This window comes from Triplophysa rosa, linkage group LG2 (genome assembly GCF_024868665.1).
Source record: "Triplophysa rosa linkage group LG2, Trosa_1v2, whole genome shotgun sequence".
Lineage (NCBI taxonomy): Eukaryota > Metazoa > Chordata > Actinopteri > Cypriniformes > Nemacheilidae > Triplophysa > Triplophysa rosa.
In genome coordinates, this window is record NC_079891.1 from 35,236,299 (window position 1) to 35,259,812 (window position 23,514).

General features: G+C 38.9%; 1 protein-coding gene across 1 annotated transcript in view; it reads left to right on the forward strand.

Annotated features, from left to right (window-relative positions):
• The first annotated feature begins 114 nt into the window (after positions 1-114).
• ass1 (argininosuccinate synthase 1) overlaps positions 115-23,514 on the forward strand; it is a 29,957-nt gene continuing 6,557 nt past the window's right edge. Inside the window, exons 1-14 of the mRNA XM_057361561.1 lie at positions 115-239; positions 826-947; positions 3,618-3,686; positions 3,762-3,950; positions 4,989-5,045; positions 5,124-5,198; positions 6,440-6,510; positions 6,616-6,646; positions 10,541-10,631; positions 14,059-14,143; positions 14,236-14,300; positions 17,984-18,115; positions 21,500-21,656; positions 23,361-23,426. Coding sequence (XP_057217544.1) covers positions 846-947; positions 3,618-3,686; positions 3,762-3,950; positions 4,989-5,045; positions 5,124-5,198; positions 6,440-6,510; positions 6,616-6,646; positions 10,541-10,631; positions 14,059-14,143; positions 14,236-14,300; positions 17,984-18,115; positions 21,500-21,656; positions 23,361-23,426 — 1,190 coding nt within the window. The 5' untranslated portion in view covers positions 115-239; positions 826-845. The remainder of the gene's footprint in view (positions 240-825; positions 948-3,617; positions 3,687-3,761; positions 3,951-4,988; positions 5,046-5,123; positions 5,199-6,439; positions 6,511-6,615; positions 6,647-10,540; positions 10,632-14,058; positions 14,144-14,235; positions 14,301-17,983; positions 18,116-21,499; positions 21,657-23,360; positions 23,427-23,514) is intronic.

Genomic DNA, 23,514 nt, shown 5'->3' on the forward strand with positions numbered 1-23,514 from the left:
GTGTCTGGAGGGGTCGGATGCGTCATCTATGAATGAAAACAACAGCTGTCTATTCACACAAGCTCATCCATTGCGGGTTTATGTACTGCGTTGCTGAACGGAGCGCGATATGATTGGCTCATTTGTCCTGGAGGGGCGGAGCAACGTGCATGTGCGCTCCTGCTGAGTGAAACCCGTTTTAAAAAGCGAACAGACTTGATCGAGAAGCGTGCGATCAGAAATTAACATTTTATTTCCTGGTGAGTTTCAGCTTCTATATTCCTTACATGAATTAAATTATTTAAAATTACATTTTTGCCATTGGTATTTGTTTACATTAAACTCGCAGCTTTTTGGGGGGCTTACAAACGTTGCAGAGTGTTGTTTACATCAGAAGAAATGAAAGAAAAGATGTTCATATTTTAAGATGTGTGAATTGAACTCGATCACGTATTTTGAGTTTGCAGTTTAAATAAAAAACAAACGTGATTTTGAAAATAACTTTTCTACGGTGACCAAAGTGTAACCATAATTTAGTAAATGTATAGGAATCACAATTTAACTATTGTCTCACTTCAGTAACCACAGTTTAACCATAATATTTTAAGTAAAACTTTGGTAGTAATGCAAATGGTTATTAATCTGCAAAAAGAGGACAAAAAACAAGGGTACTACACCTTTAAAAGGAAAAAAGGTTTTATTTAAGTTTTTTTATCAACGTGTTTCATTTTTAAAAATCTTTCACAATACTTGAATGCTCTGTTAATTTCCAGCTTTCAATTTGAATCTCATGATTTTTATATGACGTCAGACCATTGGACCTGATCATATTAAGTGTGTTTTTAGTGAAAGTCCTTGGGTCAGAGATGTCAAAGGGCACGGTGGTCTTGGCGTACAGCGGTGGTCTGGACACTTCTTGTATCCTGGTTTGGCTCAAGGAACAAGGTTATGATGTCATCGCTTACCTGGTAATTTACCTATTCTTTTGTTTCACTTATTACCCAATCCTGTAGCTATGTTGACAGATATCTCAATTGCTTAAATTATTTCCTTCTGAGAACCACATACAAGTCGGGTATAACAAGTAATACTAGTGATACGTCACATGCCGGTTTTGTTTAACTGTTGTCACATGAATCATCTATCATCTTAACCTATAACATTAACTCATTGTTTTTTCTTTAATGGTAAATCCGTGTTTTTCAGTAGGAAAATGTTTCCTGAAGTTAATCTTTTCACGTGTGAGACTCGGACACATTCACACATAGGTTTGAGTTTACAAACTTGCTCACCAAGCGCTTTTTCCTCCTGTCTGACTTCTGAATTCAGGCGTGAATCATTCTCTGCTCTCAACCGCGACACAACCACCCGCCGAAAGAGAGAAGAACACGTGTACTGCTCATACTCAAGCGAAGAACAGAAAACACAAAAGAAATCGACTGTTCGAAACAAAGATGATGTTGAGTCAGTGAGCTCAGGAACCTGAACTGAAAACTGAAACTGACACATTGAAACATTTCTGTATTATTTCTACAGAGAAAGCAGTAGTAGAAATGGAGAAAGTGAGAGAGAGAGAGAGAGAATTAGATAGTAGTTATTGATGAGGTAAGTGTCACGGTTCTCAGGGTGAGACACAGAGACAAGGACAGAGGACCCAAATGCAGACAGCGGGTAAGGGGTTAACACAAACTTTAATAATAACTAAAAATACAAAACAAGGACCCACGTGGGGGAACATAACAAAACATAGCAACACGGACAGGAACTAACTAGACTGAAAATAATAACATTTGACATGAACACTGTAAACTAAACTAACTACACAACAAGAACTCACCACAAAGACAAACACGACGCAACAGAACAATGAACCAGCACGAGACAGAAGACACAAGGGCATAATAAAGGGGACAAATCAAGAGGAAGCAGGTGCGGGGCATGAACTAATTATTAACAAACAATAACGAGGAGACGAAAGGGCGGGAACAGAGACGCCACACCGGAGAGTGGAAGACCAACAGGGACAAAACGTCACTCTCCACATAAAACAAGAGGTTCTATCATGGTTCTGCCACTAGGTCAAGAGAAGCAAGACAAGGTGGGGCAGAACCATGACAGTAAGCAGGTAGACGTCTTGTTTAATTTATTCAAAAGCAATAATTCAACACTGTAGTAGTCTCAGCCTCAGACGTCACGCCCACGGACCGTTTTTTCTTTCTTTCTTTTTCAATCCTTTATTATGATTTATGATTAACAACAAAAAGACAATAACAACATTCATCCTCCACAATCTGTAGTTAATTGTACACCATAAATTCCCACATATTACACGGACCGTTGGCTAAAAGGCAGACTTTTCTGGAAACACTTCAGCGAGTTCGAAGTCGTCAGCTGATTGGTTGAAGTTTACCGAATTTCCGGGAGACGTGCGTGTCGCGTTCTTTAACGGTCCGCCTGGAAACAACACGAAGCCGTCTGATCTAAGTAAGCTGTCGTGTTTACAACGGTTGCTATAAGAATTCATCACGAAAAGTATGCGAGGTTCACGGCATAAACTTCATTTTCTTGCAGTTCACTTTTGACACGTTCGTCAATGTACACCGGTCTGTTACTGCGGTGACTTTCCACGCCTCTAAACGGAACGTGATTGGTTGCTTTACCTGTCAGTCATGTGGCCTTTTGGGCGGGCCTTGGCCAAAGAAATCGGCGATAAGTTCCACGCGAGAACAGTGTAGGACTACACACATGGCATCATAACAAAGCATTTTGTTAGACTAAACAGTATATTAAAAAGATATTTTACTGATTATCTGGTGATTGTACCGTTTGCATACTATCCAGATTTTGCTCCTCTATCTAGGACTGTTATATAAATAAATCAGTATTTGTGAATGTGACTCAACACATGCTGTCGAGCTGAGACATGACAAACACTTCAGAGGCGTGTAACACCGTGTCTACACCGCGGCACGTTTTTTCTAATGGGATTGTCGCGCCGTGCCGCGCCACGTCCGGTGTGAACAAATGTTAAATTATAATGGGTTCTAATGCGTTCTCTTGTCGCGCCGCGCCGCATCCGGTGTAAGTGTGTGTTTGTGTGAAGTTTGTCAGTTGTCTGTGTGTTTGATTATCTAACGTGTACCAGGGTGGACGAACAAAGTTTATTCATGGACATGCACGACGTGTGTGTGTGCGTGTGTGTGTGTGTGCGTGTGTGTGTGTGTGTGTGAGACCTCTTAAATCTGGCAAAATGTGAAAAGTTTGTTATGTAATAAACTGATTAGTAGTCTGGTCCTTGTTTGTGTTCATGTGTGCTGTTTAACTCGAAAGGGGGAGTTTTATCAGTGACAGATTTACTCTGTGTGTTTAGTGTAGAATAGGTGTGTGTGTGTGTGTGTTAAGAAATTGCATGAACCATTGTTGAGTCGAGTGCTTGTTTATTTATTTTTTGGGACTATAGTCAACACTTTAGTTAGCGATAAATAGAATTAAATGACTAAACACAAATTTAAAAAAAAACTAACAAAGGAATGTCATGATCTCTTAGTAAATAAAACATGCAGAAAGCCATCAGCTACACAATCGTCTTTCGTCTTGTTTGACAATCTTTTGCACAAATCGCTTATTTTACGTTGCAGGCCAACATCGGACAGGACGAGGACTTTGATGCTGCCCGCAAGAAAGCCGAGAAACTTGGTGCCAAGAAGGTGACCGCCAACAAACCCCGATCGTTGACTGACACACGTTGAATGCATTATTTGACATGTTTCTGTGTGTTTCAGGTTTATATTGAGGACCTGCGTTCTGAATTTGTCGAGGAGTTCATCTGGCCGTCTGTGCAGGCCAACGCCATATATGAGGACCGCTACCTGCTGGGCACATCTATCGCCCGGCCGTGCATCGCCCGACGACAGGTTCAGATCGCCCGACAGGAGGAGGCTCAGTACGTTTCCCACGGGGCCACTGGAAAGGTGCAGACATGATGGATGTTATAACCTGCTTAAAGTGTCATTACTTTCAACATGAGCAGAAGAAAGACGAGTCATGCATAGGCTAATGGCTCTGTTGGTTCAACTTTGACCACTAGATGGCAGCAGTTGCCTTGAGATTTGACTGAGGGTTACTTAAAGCATCAGATACTGTCTGTGATATAATGGGTGTTTCTGCAACTACAGGCACTTTTGACTCTACCAATTTTTATCTGTAATACATATAAAACGGTCAACAAAATTGCATGGAGTCATTAAGATTTGAGTATTTGTAATTTAATATACTGTTAACATTGAAAATGTGCTGCGGTAAAGACGTGTTGCAGAAATGACATTTTTGCTAATATTGCCGCTAACTGGCAGCTAGCAAGGTCTACTGCATTAGTTTTGACTCTTAGCATCTTAATATACATGAATTAATCAGTCATATACATTTATTTTTAAAATGTAGTTCTTTCAGAATTACTAATCTGTATAGGAAGGACACACAATAAATACTGACGTTTGTCTTTGATAAAATGTCATAATAAAAGCCGTTTTTCAGCGTTGCGGTGAGGACTCAAAAGTGTGGGACAGGCACATTTACTTGAAAAAATCTTAACAATGATCAGTAACTAATACAAAAAATTTAAGATGCTGTGAATTAATATGTATATTAAACAATTACTTTTGAAATAATGTCAAATTGCTTAACTTATTTCAAGTATTTTAACTGTGTGACCAGAGTTGTGGGACATGAACAAAAATGACGTTTGGACCTATAAATGCTTCATCATTTTATATAAAATCACATGAATTATATTTTTTGTCAAGGTGTGTAATGACACTGTGACTATATTTATTAAGGTGTCATATGACAAATTTTGACATAAATCGAAAATTTCACTGCCCATAGTTGCAGAAACACCCGTATTTGTTTCAATTTCTCCTCAAAAATTGTAATTTTATGAAGCCCATGTAGTTTTATGAAATAACTCATACATGAGAAAACAATAACAATCTTTTTTTTTGTTTTACCAGGGAAATGATCAGATTCGATTTGAACTGACATGTTACGCTTTGTACCCTGAAGTGAAGGTAAGTTGTGTTTTTCAGGGTTCATCAGTTCATATTTACTGTAGAAGTTTCTCATTTTTTGTCTCTTTTAACCCTCAGATCATCGCCCCGTGGAGGATTCCAGAATTCTACAACCGTTTCCGTGGCAGAAAGGATCTGATGGAGTATGCCGAGGTGTGGCAGTCAATAATCATGAGTTCTGAGTACAAATGTCTTAAGTTTAGATCACAGTCGTCGCACATTTTGGGTCGTTTAACTGGGTTGTCTGGATTTTTTATGCGTTCTTCACTTAGTTTCTGTTATTCTGGTTTTATGCAAATCAAACCCATCACCAGAAAGCATGTCAAGAGAAAGCGGACCAGACTTTATGCTCTTAGTTAAACGTGTGTCTGTCTGTGGCTTTATTAGCAACTGGATTCTCAGCAATATTATTTTTATTTAATTATTTTTTCCAAACTTTGCCTCTCCTTTGAATCTAATGAAATGTTAATGGCTGTTGACCAGCAGAGGGCGCTCGTCACAAGCCAATGAACATCTGAGCTCGATTCATCCAGCTTAGATGTTTTATTGCTCAGTGTTTTTGTCATGTACTATAAAGACTATGAACAATATGATAGGCTATATAGTGAAATGCGTGGTTCACTAAAATTATTTAATTTAGGAATAACCAAAAAACAATATTTTTAAATAATATTTAAAACATAAATAAAAAAATTACGACTTAGAAAATTAAGATTTGTATAATCAGAAGACTTTGCAAAAGTAAAATAAAGAGAAATGAGAAAAAAAATGAATACACTTAATGTTTTGAGTTTCACTCCAGACATGAGGTCGCATATATTTTTATGTCATTTAAAATATTGAGAGTTTGGTTCCAAAATGAGATAACTCCGTTTTTAAAAATCGTTCAAAAATCATGTCCATTTTTTTATTGTGCATTACATTGAATATAAATCAAACTGCAGTTGGTTTGTTTTGATATAAGCCATAATAACAATAAAAATACAGCTGACTAAAACAATAAAAACATGATAACATAATAAAAAACAGGATTTTTGTGATCTCATTTTGGAACCAAACTCTTCATATGTCTCCACAAGGGTGGCAGAAATCCTAACCACCTGCATTGTGGGGACCAGCCAACAGTCTTTATGATATAAATAGATTTTTAATCAAACTAAATGTTTGATTGTTTATTTAAAAATGCAGAAAAATTTGCGCAAATTTTACACAGAGGATGAAACACTGAACACGATCAAAAGTAACACAGTTTAGATTTATTTAGTCAAAGCATAAATCCCAATGTTACATCGGGGTTATTTCTAGTTTTCACGAGTTAACTATTCATTTGAAATGTTGATCAAATCTTAATAAAGCATTGACTTTAAACCTTTGGTTTTGTTTACTTCTCTCAGAAACACGGCATTCCTGTGCCAGTCACGCCGAAGGCTCCGTGGAGCATGGATGCAAATCTCATGCACATCAGGTGAGGACGACCGCACTACAGCACATCCACAAAACCATCAATTCTGCAATCTTCACCTGCCGGTCTGCACGTAAGACTAAAGTATGAAGTGTGTTTTATCAACAGCTATGAGTCTGGAATTCTGGAGAATCCGAAGGTAAGAGACCACCTGTTTGCTCGCAATCTTCTGTACTTATCTTTAATGCTGTTAAAAACATATTTCTTTGATTTTAAATAACTTTTTTTTAAGATCTCGACAGCATGATGTTCAACCTTTCCACGTCTATCACAATGCCACTCGTGCAGTCTACGCGCTTGCCTGCATGTCGTATTTCTGAAATTCTTTGCTCATGGGTCTGTCAATTTACTATACTGACATCAAGGTATTTCACGCAGAATTCGGAGCGGAGACTTGCATATTTCATGTGGGTATCAGAAAAAGGTCCTTAGTTTGTTTGGTTAGAAAAAGTGCGTGGTCACTGCATTTCACTGTGGCGTTACATTATTTCTTAAGAAAGTAGTGCACGAGTGTGCACGCATCATAAAAGTCCCAAGTCCATTAATAACGTTAATAACTCCCGAATGAAAATCCTGAACGGTTCATGTGACCTCTTTCTCTCGGGTCAGCACCCTCGGCCCCTGAGACACAGCCGCCCATCTCTTTCATCTCTGGTTTCATGGTCTCTTGTGGAAGAGCAGAGGACACGCAAACGCTGAACTGTCACCGAAGCGGTTCGGGGTAATTTCGGATTTCATGGGAGCGAGATGGTGCGAGTGCGATCCAGCTGGGCCTCCGGGGTGCCCGGCTCTTCGGCCGAGAGCATTGTTGGCCCCGGGCTTCGACGTGGGAGGGGAGCCGGTTCACCGTGACGCTGTCATGTTACAGTTAACAGTCTCATACAAAAGAGTCCGTCACGTTCACTGTGTCCTTTCATTTCTGTGGACTGGAGAGAGACGATGAGCTTCTTATGTCACCTTTAGAATGACTGCCTTCCCTCAGTCTGACGTCTCTCAATCCTTATCAGATTTGATCCTTTAGCTTTCTCACCTCGTCTTGTCTGTTCTCGTCTATCTTTGCCGTTTTATTTGTTTAAATTGTGTGAGTCGAACGTGGTTTGCTGTTCTGTGCTTGATTATTGGTGTAGTTCTGTCCAGAGGCAGAGATGTGAAAGGGTTGTTTGGTAAACACACAGGAATCTTTGGAGAGGCCGAGGCTTTGAGAAGATGAGCGGCTTTCTGCCTGAAGGGCGATGACACAGAAATCTGTCCGATTGTTTCTAGGACGGATGCGTGTCCTGTGGGTGTGTTGCTTGAATGCTCATTAAAGTGTGCGTTTATACACGTAAGATATTCAATAACGCACCGTATTGATGTCATGCACAAAACACACATTCGCTTCTTTAACATCGATGTTGTAGAACTTCTGACGCAAATGAAGAAATGACCCTCAACACGATATGTATAAAAAACAAAGATTTTACAATTGATCAAATTGATTAAAACACGACTATACATTGGTTGAAAATGTTCTTTAGGATTGTTTTTTTTATCGGGTTGAAACGGTTTACATTTGTTTTGATTATTTAAATATCCAAGGTTTTTTTTAGTTCTTTCGCGAGCTGCCAAACTTGATGTCGAGTTTTATTACGGAAGCTTAAAAATAAAGATTCTTAAAAGGTCGTTCACAGCGATGCCATGGAAGAACCATTTTATTGGTTCCACAAAGAAGAATTCAATCAAAGGTTCCTTAAAGAACCATCTCTTTCTTACTTTCTTATAATCTGAAAAAACTTTGTTTCGCCACAAAGAACCTTTTGTGAAACAGAAAGGTTCTTAAGATGTTAAAGGTTCTTTTACGGCATTAAAGAACCTTTTGAAGCACCGGAAACCGCGATACCACAACATACCGCGATAAACTCTCCCGGCATACCGCCCATTTTTATGTCATCTCTTTCTTGTTATCGTCACATGCCTATAGTTAATTAGTTTGTAGTTTCGGTCTTGAATTATTTGAAAGAGTTGGAATTCAAACATTCGTCGTGGACTTGAAAACCAAAGGATCCTCTCGTGTTTACAGATTCCTATTTTTCTCTTTTCAATTTACCAACAAGTTAGCGCTTCAGTTCCAGGAGACGGTGATTTAAGTGTCACTTCCAATCCAGTGGTCAGGAATCGCTCTGTTACTTCATCTCCTCACTTCATTCTTTCCACTATCTGACATCTTCTTTCTTCATCCTCCTCCTCCGGCTCTGGGCTCTGATTGAAAGCAAATGAGGCAGCTAACGTGTGGAAAGAGAGAGATTTACTTGCTCTACGTTCATGCAGCGTGTGGCTTTCAGCATGGCTGCTCATCTGCCTCGCAGGACAACAATATACAGAGAGGTGAATAAAGCCACATCTCGCTGCGTACCGGCGACATGATGGTGCCGTTCACGGGCCACTTGCCACCAATGCTCTCTCTCTCTCTCTCTCTCTCTCTCTCTGTGTGTGTGGATTATTTCTACCTTTGCTTCTCTTTCAGGGTTACGGGGTAAGATCAGATCCACCAGCGGGGGGTTAGAATTGAAATTCATCGATCCCATCACATTATATCAACGCCGGTCCCGGGGCAACCGAGATGAAGAGTCCAACTTCACCTGATTGTCAAATCTTTTGTCGCTCTGATCAGAAATCTAAGCACGATTCCGCTCGAATATCAACGATCTCCAAATCCCTCGCGCTTTTAACGGACACGTTTTGAGTTCTTGATACGACACTTCAACGCATTCCGACTTGCTGAAGAAACACCGTTTCGCCGCGCGTCCGATTTCTAACCGTTAATTTCATCCTTCGAGACAGATGTTCAAATGGCTTTTAGTGCCATTTCGGCACACGTCTGGTAGTTTTAGACCGGGACGGATCGAAGTGAAGCAGAAAATAGGGAATGTGTTGTGATGGCGTTTAGTTAAAGCGACGCGGCGGTAAAGAGCCAGGGAGATTAGTTATCAGATGATGATGTTTGTCTGGTAAAGCTTTCCATTTAAATGCACCCGGTGGTTATTTTGCATAGTTCCCCTGCAATTTGTCTCAGCTCAGGACGCACGGACTGTCATCTAACTGTAATCTCAGGTAATTGGCAGGGGTCCGGCCATCTGACTGACAACCCCCCCTCGTCCCTCTTAAAACACACACACACAGACGTGCCGCAGGCAGAACGAACTGACCGACTTCACCAAGCAGAAGTACATGTCACTCCTGTCCTGTGTGATGACTTTTGCATTATTCTCCTCTGTTGTCTGTGACTAGTCAGATGTGTTTTTGCCGTTTTGGGTTTGAGAATTTTGACTTTAAAGTGTTTTTTTTAATTTATGCTGTCACATCTCCTCATTTGTATATTGAGCCGTTTTATGTTTGTGTGTTTGTTAACGTGTTGAGTATTATTTCTCGGAGGGTGTGAGCCGTCAAGATGCAAAAAAGCTTTATTGGTTTTACATTTCCGAAGCAAAGAAACATTAAACAAACATTTTTACTCAAATACAGGTTAAAAGAAAAGATGAAAATAAAAGGTATATACGTTTTTATATAGACACAACAGTGTAAACAAATCTCTGTCTCTCTCTCTCTCGCGCTATGAAGGAAAGCAGATTAAACATGAAGCTTAACAGAGTAGTAAACTAGTTCATTGATTGTTGTTGTTTTATTTAGAAGCTTGATGCTTTTCGAAGGTTACTCGTCTACGTGTGTGTGTGTACTTGTTTTTGTACATTGTAGGGTCCAAATGTCCCCATAATGATAGTACAAGTCGATGGACGGTCCCCACAATTCAAATGGATTATTAAACATACTAAATGGTGGTTAGGTTTTGGGTGTTGGGTTAGGGGAAGGCAACAGAGTATACAGTTTGTCCAGTATAAAAATCATTACGCCTATGGAAAGTCCCCACAACGTATAGAAATCTAACATGAGTGTGTGTGTGTGTAGCATCTGAGACATTCACTTGTTCTAATGTCATATGTGTTAATACAATCTGTTCTCCGAGTACAAAACATTGTTTTATTGTGATGTTTGTCAGAATCATCCGCCTTCAGATCTGTATCAAATGACCAAGAGCCCAGAAGATTCACCCAATGAGCCAGACCTGCTGGAGATTGACTTCAACAAAGGTTGGTGTGTGCGTGCGTGAGTGAGTGACTACATGTATGTGTGCATGCGCGTGTGTGTACTGGATTGACCTACATCATGAGTTTTTAATGTCCTGATAATGCATTTAGTGCAGTGGTTCTCAAACATTTTAGTTGGAAGGCCCCCTTTGTGTTGGTTGCATCGCTTTGTGTCCCCCCAAATAAAGACTTGATGATCTTATACTTCAAATTTTAATTAAACATTTAATTAAATGTTCAGGGATACAATGCTGAAACATCAATTCTTTTGGTTGGTCGGCTTATTTTTCTAATGTTAGATTACATAAAATGTATGATACATTTCTATATTTCAAAAATGCGACAAAATCTGTGACCCCCGGATCCATCTTGGGGCCCCCCCAGTTTGAGAACTACTGATTTAGTGTATTCAGGTATTCATTATGAGCACATCCCTGCTGTCAACATGATTCAAATAGCTAAATGAACAAACTAACAAATAAACAAACTAAGCTATTTTATTGCACATATCAAGATACTAAACGTTTTTTGTGAGGTTTTGGGGAATAGAAGATGTTCACTCAGTATAAAGCCATGACATGTAAAGTCCTCGTGATGATGCATTAATGTGTTGAGTGAGTTAGTTAAAGTCCCCTATTTCTGTCCCTAAATACATTTGAACAAATAAAGAAATCTCATGTCCTTTACAGAGAGACTGTTAGATATGACAAACGTAAACTATTATGCATTATGTGTTATATCCAGCAATCCACAGTTTTCCATATTTTGGGAAGTGTTACATCACAGCCAGATTTATTCACACTGTTGATGATTATCACATCCATCTGATCCGTTACACACACACACACACACACACACACACACACACACACACACACACACACACTCTCTTCCAGCATCTAACCCGGGAATGATTGTTAAAGTTTTAAAGTTGTCTTTGGTTTGATCCTTCAAGAATGTTTCCCATATTTCAAGCATTAGAATTTCAATGGTTGTGTGGGTAATGTGATTCTATCAGACAGCGTTGTTATTGTGCGCTATGATCCTGTTTGATGGGCCATCAGTATTCATAGATATTTGAACACGACTATGTAGTGTGCATGAGAAAAGCTGGTTTAGCCATTCTCACAATAGACCCCCCCGTCAGGCCCCCTTCCTGTAAAGAACTGCTCCATCTTTTTATTCTGTCCCCTCTTTTCTCTCTACACGTTCACAGAAGTTTCTCATTGATAAAAAAAGAATTTAAACCTTTTCCCTCTTGTCATTTTAACCAGGCTCTCCTGAACCCTCCTCAAAAGGCGAACGAGAGGGCGAGAGGAAAAATGTAAAGCAGTAATTTTTCCTACAACTGTGTCTTCTGTGCCATTGTTGCTTTTCTAAGGCAAAGAAGGGACAGAATGAGTGAATGCGCTCCACGCGGATAGACCGAGACACGTTGAGAGAGAGAAATGTGAAGAAGAGAGAGTCGGTGTTCACGCGGTGTTTCATTTAGTTGAACTTTTAATCTAATTATTAACTATCTGAAGGGCGCCGGGGCTTTGTTGGCTGATAGGGCTTCTGCTCTTTTGGGTGTCCTGTGGCCCTGGGTCTTTGGATATGGGAACGAACGGTCTGACAAAAACCCTTTATATTTGTCAGAGGAATAGTTCACCCAAAATATTTGTCAGAGGAATAGTTCACCCAGATATGAATATTCTGCCATTATTTACTCGCTTTCGTGTCAGTCCAAATGCTCGTCTTAGACATTTTTGTACGACATCAATAGTTTAAAGTCTTAAATAAACCCACATCACAGTGTCACGCTGTCATTTATTAGATCCGTTAGATCCCATTAGAGCTCGAGATATTCTCAGAATCCATCCATGTTTACTTTTTCCCCGCTAGGCTTTTTAAAAAAAGTTGCCACTCAGTGGCAGCATTTTTTAACATTTTCACTAAAATGTGAGGGCTCACAGTACATTTTCTGTAATGAATATATGGAGGAATAATACATCAAAGGAAAGAACAGAGTCTCTGCTTTTAAACAAAATAAACCGTATTCTTCTATCTTCATTTGTTCCTTTTTTATCACCTCTTAAATGTGAGTAGGTTTCTTCAGAAATGCATCATTTTGATTAAACAGCTGAGATAATTAGCTTTTTTTTCTCAAAGACTCCGCCCAGATTCGATTAAAATTATTATTAAAAACAGATCAAATATATACCTTCTTTCCACAGATGTGTAGCAGCGTCACCTGCAGAACAACAGTACAAACACCGATTTCGACTTGTCTTTGGCGGTGAACCGTTGGATTTTAAATGACGAGATAACTCGTCAATGGAGGGGAAAGAGTTAAAGAAAAATCAGTCTAAAAGTCTCTTCTGCATGTCTGTCATTAGAGTTTGAGAAGAGATGTCAACAAATATATAAAACTGAGCTCAGATTTGTCATGTCTACGATCAAAAGTCAATATTATTGAAGATCTCAATATGAACTCTCAAATTTACTCAAATCCAGATTATTTGACCTCGACAAACTCTACATTCATTTACACTTGATCTTATTTGTTTCTTGTTTATTTCTTCTGAGCAAAGGTGATACTTAAATGAAACACAATTAAATCTCCTGAGAAACAAATGAGCAACACCTGAACATTTTCCTTTAGACGGGATTGAAAAATCATGCGGTGTCAAGTAAAATGTCTGATTTGTGAGTTGCAGTCGAGAGAAAGATTTCTCTCTTTTTCTCACACAAAGCTTGCGTGAATAGGGTTAGGTGATACATAATACTTTTTTTATTTGCATTTTTGCATTTTCACATCACTCTGAAGGACTTTCACACGTCATAGCTTTACATGTAACAGTATGAATGGGCGACAGGGAAGCGGGCGTTCGTGTGATGATTGGCAACTGTGAGCATGCTAAATGCTAATGAGACCCGTGTGTGGATAGAGACGCCCATCTGAGTCTTTTCTTTCCCCTTCAAAAGTCTCTCTGGCCTTTTCTTTCTTCTAACCCCACAATCTCCCCCTCCGCCCGATCCATTCACATCCTCCACCTCTGACCTCTGAGCTCCTCATTTCACGCTCGGAATAAGTCGACTATTGACACTGATTTATTTATGAGACTTAAATATATTTACGCGGACAGCAGAGCAGAAGATTTTATCCGACTTCTTTAATGTTAGATATGCAGCGGACCCAAAAACAGAGCAAAAAAATCTGTCTACGTATTAGTGAGGTGCTTTAGTCAAAATCTGTTTTGGAGATTCTCATCAAACATTTTGATTTTAGATTATAAATGAATTTATCCGTGCATCTTTCTTTTATTATGGACCTGATTCACTTTTATTTGCAGTTTTATAATTATGACCTAAAACCTGAAATTATGCATCATTTAATTTCCATTTTAATTTAACTCTTTCTGAAGTAAACGTATGTTTCAATTTATAGGCGTGCCGGTCAAAGTGACACATGTCAAAGAAGGAAGATCCAAACACACCTCGCTGGAGATCTTTAGTTACCTCAATGAGATCGGGTGAGCACAACCCGCTCTGAAGATCTTTGCTGTGATGGATGAATGTTTCGTGTTTGATTTGTTTATTAACGACGTGTTCTCTTGTGTCCCAGTGCCAAACATGGCGTGGGCCGAATTGACATTGTGGAGAATCGATTCATCGGAATGAAGTCAAGAGGTGAGAGATGTCAATTATACACAAAGCTTTATCTGATCTGTTTATCTGACCAATGGCAGACGAGGGGCGGAGTGTTTGGAAGCGGTTATTGTCAGCTTTATTTAACATTTAACGATGGTGATAAAGTTTGAAATGTCTGTCTGGATGTCTGGTGAGAATTTACAGTTTGTGAATCCACACTGTAAAAAAACACCTTATTTTACAGAACTTTTCTGTTATCTTTTTACAGATTTTCCACGTAAAATGTAAAAAAACGGAATTTTACAGATTTTTAAAATACGATCAAAAGGCGTAAAATTACAGTAAAGACCGCAAATTTACAAGAAAAACTATTTAATATATATTCTTATATCGTTTAATTTTACAAGAAACAAAATGTATGGTATATTTCTGTTTCTCCAGTTTACAAGTTTCAATTTTTTACAGATTTTTTGAACCTCCTTTCAAACATTTTCTCAACAGAAACAGCTCACGCCCTTTCAAATGCTGCACGTGTCACAAATTCAACGTCTTCCTATTTCAGTTGTGCTTTAAAAGTATCTCTCGGCGGGTCTCGGCTCGGGTTCGGGACCCTGTTTTCTCCGGCGCTCTGAGCTGTGACAGGTTGCCCCCCACAACGCTGTGATTGGCAAATAGACTTTTCTTACCGTCTCCGACTTCACAGCGGAGTGGCAGGTAGGAATTGGAAAATACGGAACGCTGTTTTTTTAGCCCGACGGTTCACAGCAGATCAGACTTCTGAGGAGAATTTGGAAGTCAACGTTTAGGACATTCAATAAAGACACAGCGTTCTCGGCCTCTGACAGCCTGTGTTTATTTGACACGGTCTAACAGAATGAAGTCAACTCAGGTTCTGTGTGTGCGTGCGTGCGGTTTATTCTCACGTCACGGATGCAGTGGTTTGAAATGCTTGTTGACAGGTGTTTGACACAACAACAAAAAACGCATCGCAAAACTGCCGGCCGTTCTGAACATGTGTGAGAGCAGATTTACATTATTTCAGCATTTCATCCCTCCGTTGCTGTTTATTTCTAAGATTTGTTAGTTATTTAATTCATGTCTGCACTTTAACAGATTATTGAATGAAACAAGTGTCTTTTAAAAAATATGTATGATTTATTAGTCTTTTTAATTTGATCGTTTTTGAACATTCTGCAGATTGTTACCTTAATAAAAAATAATAAATGCATGTTCTGGCATTGTTGACCGATAATACAATCTGTCAATTAATACATCAATTAGTCATTTTACCTGTAGTGCCTAATATTTCTTTGTACATACAGTTGTGCTCTTAAGTTTACACATAGAATAACGATAGAAAAAATAAAAGTAAACACACAAAAATATGGAAAAACAACACATCATAATAAGACCCAAAGGGGTGAAATCATTGAATTGTCTTGTGGAATACATAAAATATCTATTATGTTCTTTTTTGAACATCTTATAGACATCAGAACTGTATCCGCTCATTTGGTTTATTAAAGGGGAAGTTCACCCAACACTCGAAAACATCATTTATTCTCTCTCATGTGGTTGTAAGTCTTTCCTCAGTGGAACACACAAGAAGATATTTTGAGAAACGTCTTAGTGGTTTTGTGTTCATACAATGGAAGTCAATGGGGTTCAGTGTTGTTTGATTATCAACATTCTTCAAAATATCTTCTTTTGTGTTGTGAAGAAGAAAGAAACTCGTACAGGTTTGGCATTATGTGAGGATGAGTAGATGATGAAAGAATTCTCATTTTGGGGTCAACTATCACTTTAAGATCTTTAAATCAGATGACAGTGTTTATTCAATTCAATTTTATTTATATAGCGCATTTTACAATGTTGCATTGTTTCAAAGCAGCTTTACAGGAAGAACGACGAAAACAGACAAGAAGGTAGTATTAGTATTTAAAAAACAAATTTGCATTAGTTAATGAAGTGTGTGTTTGTCTTTGACGTGTTAAACTGGCATTAACGCTGCGCTCCTCTACCTGAGACGCTTCTGCACGGACAACAGTGTGGAATGCTAATGATAATCCACACACACACACACACACACACACACACACACACACACACACGCACACACACACACACACACACACACGCACGCACACACACACACACACATCTGAACTGTTTAAAGGTGAGTGAATGTAAATGACGGATCTTTTGTCTTCATAATCTAAGCTGCTTTACTTTCATCTCTTGAGATTGTGAAGCTGAAGATGAGTTTTATCAGAGGGCTTGAGTCTTTAAATCTCCTCCAGTAAAGCCCACAGACTCTTCATGGGTCAGATTGCCACTTTTCAGGATTTAAGAGATGAATGATTTGCTAAGCCGTGTTTAGGGCATGAGCTTTGACCATTTAGGCGTTTGGACCGAGTTCTGCCCTGAGGAGACGGAGATTGTTTTACACCAAACATCTTCTGTAGATTTTCTGGAAGAAATCGTTGCTGTTTTTTTAATTGTGTGTAAGTTTGTGTGTTTTCATTGCGAGTGTGTGTTTTCATTGAGCGTGTGTTTTCATTGTGTGTGTGTTTGTGTGTTGTCATTGTGTGTTTGTGTGTTTTCATTGTGTGTGTGTGTGTGTGTGTGTCTCACAGTGTGTGTGTTTTCATTGAGTGTGTGTGTTTTCATTGTGTGTGCGTGTGTGTGTGTATGTCTTCATTGTGTGTGTCCGTGTGTGTCTCTCTCAGTGTGTGTGTTTGTGTGATTGTGTGTTTGTTTGTTTTTTCATTGAGTGTGTGTGTTTTCATTGTGTGTGTGTGTGTGCGTGTGTGTGCGTGTGTCTCACAGTGTGTGTGTTTTCATTGTGTGTGTGTGTGTGTGTGTGTGTTCTCTCAGTGTGTGTGTTTGTGTGATTGTGTGTTGGTTTGTTTTTTCATTGAGTGTGTGTGTTTTCATTGTGTGTGTGTGTGTGCGTGTGTGTGCGTGTGTCTCACAGTGTGTGTGTTTTCATTGTGTGTGTGTGTGTGTGTGTTGTGTATGTCTTCATTGTTGTGTCCGTGTGTGTTGTCTCTCTCATGTGTGTTTGTGTGAGTGTGTTGTGTTTGTTGTTTTCATTGATGTGTGTGTGTTTTCATTGTGTGTGTGTGTGTGCGTGTGTGTGTGTGTGTGTGTGTGTTTTATGGGTTGTTTGGCTGTGTGGTGTGCTGTGTGTGTGTCTCTCTCAGTGTGTGTGAGTGTGATTGTGTGATTGTGTGTTTGTTTGTGTTTTTTCATTGAGTGTGTGTGTCTTCATTGTGTGTGCGTGTGTGTACATGTGTGTGTCTCTCAGTGTGTGTGTTTTCATTGTGTGTGTGTTGTGTGAATATATGATTGATGTGAATGCGTGTGATTTTAGCAGTTTAAGAAGAGCCACTCTGATGTTTATGACTGATATGATTCAGGATTCTTTTGGTCTGTTCTCAACTCTTCGTCATGAAACCTTTGGTTGTCTGTGACCCTTCATGTGTTCATGTCACACGTGTGAAGGGTGTAAATTGCAGGCTGCAGTGACCCTGACAGAAGATTATTGTTGTGTCAGTGTGTCTGTCAGCAAAATGAGGAGTCCGATTCAGGTTTTTCGGTCAAAGAACTAGACGGGTTGGCTTCAGGAGTGTAAAGAGCTGCTGTGGCTCATAATCCGGTGAGTTTCCCTCTGTGTGATCTGTCAGTGAAGGGTTCATTTATTCTGCTCTCCCCGTCAGGTATCTATGAGACGCCCGGAGGAACAATCCTGCATCACGCTCACCTGGACATTGAGACCTTTACCATGGACCGGGAGGTCCGCAAAATCAAACAGAATCTCAGCATCAACTTCTCCGAGCTCATTTATAACGGTACAACAAACTCAACATAACATCTGTCTCACTCTCAACCTGTCTGATGTGCTGTCTGTCTCTCAGGTGTGGTAGTGTGTGTGTGTAGTGAGCAGCAGGTCGCTCTTTGCTCCTCCTCTGTTATAATAGGATTTGGGCCATTAGCAGCTGATTACTAAAGCACTGCAATTAAAGCGGCGCGGGGCGGTGTCGGACGGCTCAGATTAAACTCGTTACAATTTTACACTGAGAAATGAAAGCCACAGAGACCTGCTTCAGTCACGTCCCACAGAGCGACTACATCACACACCTGTGATCCATCCATCTCAATACATCTCACACACACGCGCACACACACACACACACACACACACACACACACACACACACACACACAGTGTGTTTTCAGAGATGAGAGCTTTCTGTGTTTTCTGTATTAACAAATTAACTTGCGGATCGAGTTAAATATAGAATCTCGCATGCGTTTGGCAGAGGCTTTTATCCACAGTGACTGTACATTTGATCAGTATGTGTGTTTACGGGGGTTTTGTGCTGCTAACACACTTTTGAGCTACAGTAACGCTTGAATCTATAGACCACTTCGCAAGATGCCAACACTGGTCTAGAAGCACTTTCATTTGTATTTGAATTCATTACTTTTTATTGATTAATTTATACATTTTTATTCATATTAATATTTTTATTTGACACATACAGGTATTCATTCTTAAAGATATTCGTCAAACATTTTGATTGGGTTATAATCAGGGCTTGACATGACCTTTTTTTGCTCACCGGCCACGGTGGCTAGTGGTTTTCAAAAGTTACTAGCCACTCCGCGTTTTCACTGGCCACAATTTTGCTGTTGGGAAAATTAGGTTACATTTCATATGATTAAAGTTGACATTGAATTACTTGATTAGAGCAAAAATACTTGATTTAAAATAAAGGTCCACAATACTGTACTCGTTGTACTTGACCTTTCTTCCCAATAGCAGCTGCGTCCTCCGGAGGTCCATTTGACGAACGCATACGTCATCGAGGTTGTCTCATTTCAGTAAAAAAAAAAAACTTTCTAAAATTAACAATTATTTATCTTCTGTCGTTATCATAGTAGTTTCATTCTTACATTGAAATAAAACCTGAAATAATCAATCTGGCGGGTGTTAAGGCCGTGTTCAGACTTGCCTTCTTTTTTGAAGATGCTAGCGTCTGTTTAACATTATAATCCTGTGGAGTAAACCGTGTTTTCAAAAACGTCCTGAGCGCTTTTTCAAACCCCAGCGCCGTCATTTTTTGCGCCGGCAAAAAAAGCCCTACTTCAAGCTCCTTTTTCACAGCTAACCAATGACAGAGACCTGTCGTTTCCATAACAACATTCGAGGAACGTGATTGGTCGAGAAGGCTCAAACTCGAAAAAATAAAATGGCGGCCGAAACGCCCGTTGGAGCATAATTTTGTATAAATGTAAGTTTAATTTTCACTTTCAACAACTTCTGATTGCATTTCTAGCGAGAAATTAGTATTGAAGTTTTTAAATATGTGATTAGTTATTGCAAGACGAACTCTGTTTGTAATTCAAATAGACTTCCGTTACTCTAACTACATCTGTTTCTCTGGGCTGCCTCCGAAGTCATGGCGTTCGGCTGCTGTTTGTAATCAAACGCGATCAGCGTTTTTTTTTTTTACTAAAAAAGCGCCATTGTCAACTTATTCATGTCAAAAAAGAAGTCAAGTGTGAACACGTGGGACATGTGTCAAGCCCTGGATATAAATGTTCTGTTGGTTGTATTTTGTTCAAACGTTTGTGTAGCGTTAATAAAAAGAAAGAGGAAGTTCTTCTGTTTAAGTGTTCTATAACATTCAAATGAAGTCATTCCTCACAATGACGATCTCATGCAGTGTCTGAAACCGCTCACTCCTTCACTTTTCCCTATGTAGCAAATGACATTTGAGGAAGGTCGATATATGGGGAAGAAGTGAAGGATTTTCTTATTTTTATTGGAACATAACAAAATATCACAGAGTTACATAACAAAATGGCATACAATATAAATGAAACAATTTAAGTTGTTTTTAGGGACATTGGCACAGAAGAATAAGACAACAGCACAATTAAAAAAATAAAATAAAAATAAAATAAACAGACATAAAAATATAAAAATGAATGAAAAATTAAGCACATTAAATAAACACCATATTATGAAATATAGATCATACAAAGGGGAACATATCATCATAAATTATATTTATCAAATAAATCTAATAGGATTCTAGCTTTTTTAATCTTTGTTTTTGTCAGAGATTTTATATATTGTCTTAAATCATTTTTAAATACAACAAACGGGTGTGATTTAAAAAAAACCTACATTTGTGAATAAAATCTTTTGCTAGCAAAAGTAAATTGTTAATCAAAAAACATTTTTGACCATCTTCATAATTTCCATAAAAGAAAGACTCACTTCAACCACCTTTTTCTCCTTTAACCATTATTGAAATTTTTCCCAGAATGCACTAGAATATTTGCAATTAAAGAAAATATGTTCTGTATTTACAAAATAACATTACAAAAAAATTACAATGTATCGTTTCAAGATTAAATCTAATCCTTAGAAACTCTCCAGATGGATAGATATCATATACAATCTTAAAATGAATTTCTTTAATTTTAGGATGAACTAGAAGTGAATGAAAAGAGTGAAGGATTTCAGACACTGCCGTAATATAACCTGCGTCTGACAGCTCTGTCGCGGACATTCGACGTAACGCTTATCTTGTGGCTTCATGGATTGCTTAATAAAATGGTAAAGTTCATTTTCACCATATTTGTAACGTTTATGAGTTAGTTTTTAATAAAGAGAAAAAAACAAATGTTGCCACGTTTATTCACTTTAACGTTTATTATAATTGAATATATGTAAACTAAAGCACCACTGTCTATAACATTCATTTGATCTGTTTATTCTCATCGAGGGTACACTCAAAATCAGAGTGCATTGTGGGTAAAAAAGAGTGAACGAATGTAGAGAATGAAGTAGTTCACTCAGGTTTCGGACACCCAACATTGTGCACTATATAGGAGATAGGGAGCGGTTTCAGACACAGCCTAAGACGATCACAATTCCGAAACGAAACTGATTTATTTCGCTGCCTTACCCAAGTAGTTTTGACCGGTAAACATTTGACCCATCAAGAACTTGAATCACACAGTTAAACGTCCGTGCAAAAGCTCTCGGTGATATTCTGTTTTCTGGATAAAGCTTATGTGCTTTGCAACAAAAGTTCAGTTGGTAGAGCGAAAGCTCGTGGGTTTAACACAAGAAGTGCATGTAAAACAGAATGCATACATAAAAGCAGAAGAATGCTCAGTGTTTCGTGTGTGTCTCTCTCTCTCTGTTGACACAGGGTTCTGGTACAGCCCGGAGTGTGAGTTTGTCCGTCACTGTATTGAGAAGTCACAGGAGAACGTTGAGGGTCGTGTGCAGCTCTCGGTGTTTAAGGGCCACGTGTACATCCTCGGCCGCGAGTCGCCCAAATCTCTTTACAACGAAGAGCTTGTCAGGTGAGAGACGCAACGTGCACATCCTCATCCTGGACAAACCTCACACAAAACAATGAAGATGTCTAACTTGAAATACAAAAGCCATGCCTGAATGGTTAAGACCAAGATGAATTAGAAATAGACAAACTTGTAGGCTGTAAGTTTTGTTATTCACACTGAAAATCACAGAAAACGGTTCTTGTTAGTTTTCTAATCGCAATAGATTTTCTAATCTATTGACATTCTTTGGTCTACGGTCATCTTTAAATGCTACGAAATATATATGTATCATTGTATCATGGTATTGCCATCTGACACCATCACTTTACCACGGTACCATCAGCACAATGGGGTTTTTTGTAAGGCACTGACCTCACACCTTGTGTAAATGGCCGTTGAGAAGGACAGTGTGTGTGTGCGTGAACAGTGAGCTCATTCAGGTTTGACCCCTCAGGGCAGCTCAGCTCATCTCATCGCTGACCGGAGCGCCGGTCCATATGCCCGAGCGCCGCTAATGGCCCTGTCAGCCGCGTTTGGGGGGAAGTTGCGCGTTTCATGCCGGTTAAGCGTGGAGGCGTGCGGTTGAAAGGTCGAACTCTTTCCTCGTCCTCTCATTCTGGCTCGAGGGGACAGAGAAGCTTGCAGGGAAAGTGTCCCGTGAAGAAAGTCTGGGGACATAAAAGATGTTTGACAAAATCCTGTCTAGGTCGTCAGCACACTCCGATTCAGGTGTGGATGAGTTTTGCGGTCTTACATGCAACAGAGAACATTAAAGATTGTTGTTATTATGGATAATAATTGATTTACATTTCTGCTTGTGTTTCTCTCATGGACCAGAGTTCAATTCCGTTTTCATTTTCTCTTTTTTTGAACAAGCCATCTTGTTTTATGAACTAGTGTGTTTGTGAAGAAGATAAAAGTCATGGAGTGATTCTTGACTTAAACGATTGTTCCGCCTCCTTCAGTGTAATTTTTTGGGGTTTTAAAGCTCCGTATCAGGATAAAAATCCAACTATGACTAACTAATCTAATGTGATATATTATACGTATATGGGTTCACTATAAAAGGCATTGGAAAGTTATAGACTAAGACAAACATATAACTGTGCCATCATATTACATTTTAATTGGGGAATAAAAAAGTTACTTAAATAATACATAAATCTTTAAAATTGTTGACTATTGTGTGGAAAAATGTGGGAAAACAAAGCATAACAACCGACTCCGCTTTGGTGTACGTATATACATATACAGTATAATGTACAGTATATAGATTAAAGCAATAGTTCACCTTCATAATAAAGATTGTCATAATATACTCGCCCTCTTTTCATTTCAAACCTGTTTGAGTTTCTTTCTTCCGCAGAACACAAAAGAAGATATTTTGAAGAATGTTGACAATCAAACAACACTGAACCTCAATGACTTGCATTGGTTTTGTGTCCATACAATTGCAGTTAAAGGGACCAACGGGTTTTGGTTACCAACATTCTTCCAAATATCTCCTTTTTTTGCGAAAGAAAAAAATCGCACAGGTTTAAAATAACAACAGGGTGAGTAAATAATGACAGATTTTGAACTGTTGTGAACTATTCCTTTAAACGTTACTTTGTTTGTTAACCTGTTATTTCATTTTCTCCTGATATTATTTGATTTTATATTCATTTTTATCGTTGATGTGCATTTGATAAGTGATTCACAGTATTTCTTTGTGTTTCCGTGCAGTATGGACGTGCAGGGAGATTACGACCCGTGTGACGCGTCCGGCTTCATTAAGATCAATGCGGTCCGGTGAGTGACACCGTCTCTGAATGGATGTGATTCAAAAGAGCGTGTTCATGTGTTTCATTCAGCGTTTACACTTCTGTCCGTGGTTTTT